General features: G+C 44.3%; 1 protein-coding gene across 2 annotated transcripts in view; it reads left to right on the top strand.

Annotated features, from left to right (window-relative positions):
• Positions 1–5,206, top strand: part of LOC144609894 (stromal cell-derived factor 1-like) — an 8,827-nt gene extending 3,621 nt beyond the window's left edge. The window contains exons 3-4 of one of the 2 annotated variants that reach the window (XM_078428276.1): positions 831–897; positions 3,390–5,206. In XM_078428276.1, the coding sequence (XP_078284402.1) occupies positions 831–897; positions 3,390–3,422 (100 nt within the window). In that variant the 3' untranslated portion in view covers positions 3,423–5,206. Of the gene's footprint in view, positions 1–830; positions 906–3,389 lie in introns of both variants that reach the window. The other variant, XM_078428277.1, reaches the window with a different exon arrangement.
• The last annotated feature ends 2,498 nt before the right edge of the window (positions 5,207–7,704 follow it).

Here is a 7,704-nt window from a genome sequence, read left to right as displayed (position 1 = left end):
AGTCCACCACTCTCTGCCACATGTTGGCTCCCTGCATTCGATAGCTGGTTTACACTAAACTGTGCCAACATTAAATGAGAAGACGCACAAATAAAGCTTAATCAAATATATATAGTCCCCATATGCTTGCCTTATTCATCAATTTTGAATCCTGCGCAACTCGTTCAGAAAAATCACAACACTTAAAATGTTCCCAATGCCAAATTCTGTTTTGTTCAGATTTATTGTCTGAAGTTTATTGCCTAAAGTAATTGGCTTAATTCTGTCAAAATGCACAGGGTACTTGCAAACATCTGGTGTGTGTGTGTTACTGGTCACAAGAATTATACACACGCACAGAGACTTAATTTCAAGCTTGCCGTGGGTCTGTGGTGAACTAGAGAGTCTGCAGCTTCCGATAAATTCATCCATAAAGTAACGGTGTGTTGTCATGAACTGATGGTGTAGTAATGTGAGGTGCTAAACAGTGAAGCTATGTCACTGTGGACACAAATACTCACATATCTCCATTTAAGGGAACATACAGTGGTTGAGATATATTTTAGCTGCATGTAATCTGGAGTTTGTGGTCATTGATGCTAGAAAATTCTTTCATTAAATAAATCCGTCAAAGAATACAGAAATATTTCAGAATTCAGATTTAACAATAAAAGGCTATTTCTCTCTAGTGTGGATTTGAGCTTTTATCAACTTCCAATCAAAATGTTTTATTTAAAATCACATGTAACAGTGAGAAAAGAATGCCTGCTTGTTTCTGAAGGATGTGGTGGAGTGTGGAGACTGTGCTTGTTGTGTTCCATCTATACCCTTGCTCCTACTTTGTGTTACAGAGCTACGCTGAAGAATGGGCGGAGAATCTGCCTTCATTCCAAATTTTTGTCCCTTTGGAAAAAAAAGGTAAATAGGTAAGTTTGAACATTTTAACTCAAACCCTCAGTTACTTAAAGAGAGTAAGCTCTAAAATTAGCAGCTGAAGAAAGATTTGTCTTTTAAAGTAACTTTTACAATTTCAGAGTATATAGGAATCAAGCACGATTGTGATTTAAGAAATGCAGCAGCAGATTTGTGCAGAGGTTCTCCGTGAAATTGGACCCATAGAGTCACAGAGTCATAGAGTGATATCATGTGGAAACAGGCCCTTCGGCCCAATTGGCCCATGCCGGCCAACATGTCCCATCTACACTAATCCCACCTGCCTGTGTTTGGTCCATATCCCTCCACACCTGTCCTATCCATGTTCCTGTCTAACTGTTTCTTAAATGTTGGGATAGTCCCTGCCTCAGCTACCTCCTCTGGCAGCTCGTTCCATACACCCACCACCCTTTGTGTGAAAAAGGTACCCTTCAGATTCCTATTAAATCTTTTCACCTGCACCTTAAACCTATGTCCTCTGGTCCTCGATTCAGCTACTCTGGGCACGAGACTCTGCATCTACCCGATCTATTCTTCTCATGATTTTATACACCTCTATGAGATCTCCCCTCGTCCTCCTGCGCTCCAAGGAATAGAGACCCAGCCTGCCCCAACCTCCCCCTATAGCTCACACCCTCTAGTCCTGGCAACATCCTCGTAAATCTTCGCTGTACCCTTTCCAGCTTGGCGACATCTTTCCTATAACATGGTGACCAGAACTGAACACAATACTAAATGCAGCCTCACCAACGTGACCACCTGGGATAACAGGCAGGGCCTTGTTTAAACTCTTGGAGAAAGATACCTGTAGACAGTTCAACACTTCTTTGATGCCATCCTCGAGTGTTAACAAGACGTTTGCTCAAGTGACTGAAATGGGACACAGTCACAAACATCTGTCTTGAGGGAGGGATTATTAGAAGATAGAAACTTAAGAGATGGAGAAAAGGCCAGGGAAATGTCTGTGGTACACATTGTGTGGCCATGGAGACAGCAGTTCTGATGAGCCAAGTGAATTAATCTCTTCTGAAAGTTCAATAATTCTTTTAAAAATATGACATGTAATTGGAGTCAGAGAATGTTTTTTGAAGTTTTGTTGCTGGATGTTTTGATTAGCGGTATTGTTGTATTGATCTAGAACATGATTCACTGTAAACATAAAACACACAATGCTGGAGGAACGCAGCGGGTCAGAGTGGAGGGAAATGGATAAACGATATTTCATGTTGGGACCCTTCTTCAGACTGATTATCCATTCCCTTGCAAAGCTACCTGACTCCAGCACTTTGATTTTTTTGCTGAAGATTCTAGTTCTTCCAGCCAGTCTAAACCCATTGTCAATGTGCAGAGACAAGGTTTCAGAGGCAGCTACTAATCACTGCAACTCTGACACAACATCTGTGACTAATGGTGAAACCCAATATGGGGCTGGAATCTCTCTCTGATCAACGCCAAAACTTTACTCATTAGCAAGTTGAAGAACAATTTTTCAACTAGGGCAGTGCCTAGTTTTCCCCACTCCCTCTCACATTCACATGTTAGTTCTGAGTTTAGAGAAACAAGGAACTGCAGATGCTGGTTCACAAAAGAAAAGGCACAAGGTGCTGGAGTAACTCAATGAGTCAGGCAGCATCTGTGGAGAACATAGATAGATGATGTTTTGGGTTGGGATATTGCTTCAGGCTGATTGTGGTGAGGGGGGAGGGAGTTGGTAGAGAGGTGGGGGCAAGTCACAACCTGGCTAATGATAGGTGAAAAAAGGTGAGGGGGAGAGGTTTTGATAGGCAGATGGTTGGACAAAGGCCAAGGTACATGGATAGGAGAGATTTTGAACATTATGGGCCATATGCGGGCAGGTGGGACTAGCACAGTTGGGGCATTTTGGTCAACATGGCCAAGTTGGGCTGAGGGACCTATATCTATGCTGTCTCCCAGTCTGCCATCTGCATTGGACCCCGAACCCTTATCAATCCAGTTGAAACCATCCTACAGAGCAGGTGCAAAACTGCCTGCCAAAATATTGCCCGCTCTCCAGTTCAGATCCAACCCCTGCACCCCCCTCTCCTGCACCAGCTCATCCATGCCTACCAAGATGTCCATCTAAAGTAGTCCCATTGCCACGTTTGACCCATATTCCGCTGAACCTTTCTTATGCTTGTTCCAGTCCAAAAGAACTCCGAGTCTGGACTTTCCTTCAAATACCTTTGATTTTACTCAATCGGATTACTGGTGACGGATGACACTTGATTCCTACAGACGGCTGTTACAGACGAGACCCTGATAAAACGCATGTGCACATTATGACCCTGTAGTCCATGCAGATCGTAAGCCGAGATCTTTTTATTTCACCATGTCTGTCCTCAACCCCACAACCTGCTTTACACCATTCCCAAACATCAGCCATTTCAAAGCAAATATTTATGCTGACTGCTCTGAAATTGTTATTTTTGACTGAAAAGCTGGTGCTTATTTTACAGGCAATGGAGGATGTGAACGAAGCCAAGAAATAAAGCCAGCCGCCACCGGAGAGTGAGTTAGCTCACAGGGACACCGCGACTTGTTATGTCAATGCCCCATCACCAGCCCTACTGCTTTGCAAGGCTCCAGACCCATCCCTCAGTGTGTCACAATGCTGAACCCAGCTCGCTGTAACATGGTGCAAGCACGCATACATTTGTCAACTGTGCACTTAATAGCTTTAAACGGAGCATCTCCAACTATATTACTGCTGCCCAACTCCACGGCAAGTTCACGGGGATAGATGATGTAGTTAAAGAAAAAGATGTGGTGGGACTCAGGCAGCTAATGCAGAATGTGCAGGAAGGAACTGCAGATGCTGGTTTAAACCGAAGATAGACCCAAAAGGCTGGAGTAACTCAGCAGGTCAGGCAGCATCTCTGGAGAGAAGGAACGGGTGACGTTTCGGGTCCAGACCCTGAAGAAGGATCTCGACCTGAAATATCATCTATTCATTTTCTCCAGCAACACGGTCTGTTCTGCTGAGCTAATCCCGCTGAGACCTGATTGTGGCGTCAGTGGGTTGTGTTCAGTCTCAGAAGCCTGGAGTACACAGCAGTAAACAAGTGCTGTTTGGCCCCATCATTCCAGCTTGAATTACTCCATCAGAGAACAATCCAGTCCAGCTCCTCAAGAGTGAACAAAATCACGCAGCTGCAGATGTGGTGATTTCCGAGGCTAAGTTCCCCTGGCAGGTCCACAGCTGGGAAGGTAAATGGGAATTCTTCCTTGCTTTTGTGAGGAACCCAGTCACACCTGCAGCACAGGTAGCCACTGCCAGGGGACGTCAGCATCTGATCAACACCTTCAAACGTGGGCAAAGGGTCAGACCTCGGGTCAGCCTTGCTGGAATTTTATGTCCTCCAGACTCCAGTTGTCCACATGGATGGTCAGAGCCTTATCTTGGACTCTGCCCAGAGTCACCTTACAGCAGGTTCAGGAGGACACATCTATGCTCTGTGGGGATGTTTATGATCACTTCATGGTCTCTCCCAATGATAGCTGGGCTTGGATAAGGAGCTCACCATCGTTGGTCAGCGTGGACTTCTAAACTTACACTCAGGTAGCATGGATTGGATCTATAGGTTCAAACAACCCAGCAGATGAGGGCCCTAGATTAACAGCACTGTCCAGCCAACATTGACCAGCTGGGTCTTTGGAAGGAGAATCCAAAACATACTCATGGAAGGAGTGGATCTTCTACAATGGGAGTGATCACTTTGACCTCTAGACTGTAAAACAGACCCACAACTGATTAGCTACCTTTGTAAAGTAGAAAGGATGGATGGAAACTACTGTTTGATTTGTTAAGTCTTTAAAACTGCCATTGGAGTATATTATGAGTCATTAATAGTTTGTTTTGTACATATTGGAATTCGCTAACCATTCGTCTTGTCTTGTGCAACGTTTTTGAAATCACAGAATATCCAATGAAAATCTGTCATAAAGCTTGTGATTATCTCAGTCCGATGCCTGTAGAAGCATCGAAGTCCTTCTTCCTTGCTGTGCCTGTCCTTGTATTTCCCAGATAATGTGAAAAATTAACAGGGAACTGTCTTCCAGTGTGAACATTCAACTCAACGTTTCTTTTGTTGAAGGGAGCAATAGTATCAGCTGTTTCTCCAGCAACAGTTCGCACGCTCGATGTGCCTTCTCTTCTGCACTATTTCTCTGTTTATTTGTAGATGAAGTGTTTTGGATTCTTGATGAAGGAAGTGAATATAATTGAAGCTGTTATGTTCTACTAATTCAAAGACATTGACTATTCTTTTTATATTGTTTCTTTGTAACAAGTTATAATACTTTTTTTTTTTACAAAATAAACTTTATAAATAATTCCTAAAACCTGTTTTGCTTATTTGATATCTACATGTTGAAATATTTAAATAGCAAGGAAAGGCATCTGGATGGAAACATTTCCAAATTGCAAAGTGATAATTGATGGTTAATAGTTGGCCTAATGTATGTGAACAATGATGACTCTGTCAGAATTGAAGAGAGATAATGTTGGGGAATTGGAATAGTTGGGTGAATATGAGAGAAATGTTGAAGGAAGGCAAGAATTTCTGTAATGTATCCAGGGCAACATCCTTGATCAGCCTTTCAGATGTTCTGACTGAAGATCTTCACCCTCCCCCTGACAGGAGTTCTGGGAGGCCATTTCCCTTTGCCCTAACCCCCGCCCACCCCCTCTGCCCCCACTGATTCCTGCTCTTTGACATTTGACAGTTTTTGTTCCAATAGACAATAGACAATAGGTGCAGGAGGAGGCCATTCGGCCCTTCGAGCCAGCACCACCATTCAATGTGATCATGGCTGATCATTCTCAATCAGTACCCCGTTCCTGCCTTCTCCTCATACCCCCTGACTCCGCTATCCTTAAGAGCTCTATCCAGCTCTCTTGAATGCATTCAGAGAATTGGCCTCCACTGCCTTCTGAGGCGGAGAATTCCACAGATTCACAACTCTCTGACTGAAAAAGTTTTTCCTCATCTCAGTTCTAAATGGCCTACCCTTTATTCTTAAACTGTGGCCCCTTGTTCTGGACTCCCCTAACATTGGGAACATGTTTCCTGCATCTAACGTGTCCAACCCCACCTCTGCGTTTTTACACTTCTATCCTGTACCAAATTATTACTAAATGTGATCAGCCAGCAATTTAGAAAGCATTATGATCTCCCTGGGCAGTTGAGTAGCCATCCCTCACACTCACTGTCAGGATTTGACATTGTTAGCAAATCTCCAGTGTTAAGCAGAAGAATAAACCCTTACATTGCCCACTGTGTCTGTGGTGAACACATCCCCCCTGCTCCACCATTCTCTTTCATGTCCTATTTCCGTTCGGAATTCTGGAAAGTTCTCTGCTGATTGTTGTCAGAGATCAGAGCACTGAAGCCCAGGTGGAAACTCAAATGGACACGATACTCTCCTTGGAACAGCCTCCAAAGCGCAGAATCTGGAAACCAAATCATGCAAACTCAGTAAAATCAAGTAGATGTGTGTCTATGGCTCCTTGTGCTACAAGTAAACTCAGAATCCTATTCCAGCAAAGTTAGTATATCAGAAACACAAAGCCACATCATCTGCACATGCATCAAGAAATGCCAATTGAAAGTGATAAAACATTGACAACAATTTCCATAGGAGTTTCTACTCCTGACGTCAGACTTTTTTGCTGTTGATTGTGGATTTCATCAGGGTGAATTGGCTTTACTGGAACAGCTGTAGTGAGGATACACCTATATTACCTGCACCTGGAAGGATCTCGACCTGAAACGTCAGCCTTTCCTTCTATCCAGAGATGTGGCCTATCCCGCTGAGTTACTCCAGCATTTTGTCCATCGCTGGTGTAAACCAGCATCTGCAATTCCTTCCTCCACCTACATTGTAATCTGCTGCACTGCAACCTACACTAACACAATCAGCATAAAGGCTAAAGTTAAGCAACCGTAATGAATAAAACTAGTATTTCAGTTTTTGATGATGAACTGGAGGCATGACTTGCAAGTGAAACCAGACCCGGTTTGTGTGTGCAGAGCTCTGTTCCCTGAACGCCCCATTACAGGAAGGATGTGGAGGCTTTGGAGAGAGTGCAGCGGAGGATTTCCAGAATGATGCTTGGATTCGAGGGCACTAGCCCCAGGCACAGGTTGAACAGACTAGGATTGTTTTCTCTGCAACACCAGAGGTTGTGGGGAGACAATAGAAGTCTAGACAATTATGAGATGCATAGATAGGGTAGACAGTCAGAACCTTTTTCCAAGGATGGAAAGATCAAACATGAGAGGGCTTAGCTTTAAGGCGAGATGGGCAAAGTTTAAAGGAGATGTGTTTTTTTTAACACGGGAGCTGGTAGCTGCCTGGCACATGTTGCCGGGGGTGGTGGTGGTGGAGGCAGATATCTTCGTAGCATTTTGCATTGGCGTATGGACATGCAGGGATTGGAGGGATATGGGTTATGTGCAGGTAAATAAGTGATGGTTCAGCATCATATTTGGCACAGGCGTTGTGGGCCAAAGGGCCTGCACGGCACTGCAGGTGCTGGAATCCAGAGCAAATTGCAAAGTGCTGGAGGAACTCAGTGGGTCGGGCAGCATCTCCGGTCGAGACCCTTCTTCAGATTGATGAAGTAAGGTGGAGAAAGCTGCAAATGGGGAGATGGGGTTGGGACAAACCTGGCAAGTGATAGGTGGGTACAGGTGAGGAGAGGGGGATGTTTGCCAGATGGGTGTAGTAAATGTCAAAGGCTGGAGGTGAAGAGGGTGTCAGGTACGG

This window comes from Rhinoraja longicauda, chromosome 35, assembly GCF_053455715.1.
Source record: "Rhinoraja longicauda isolate Sanriku21f chromosome 35, sRhiLon1.1, whole genome shotgun sequence".
Taxonomy (NCBI): Eukaryota; Metazoa; Chordata; class Chondrichthyes; order Rajiformes; family Arhynchobatidae; genus Rhinoraja; species Rhinoraja longicauda.
Note: the sequence above shows the minus strand (reverse complement) of the source record. Positions and strands in the feature narration are given on the sequence as shown.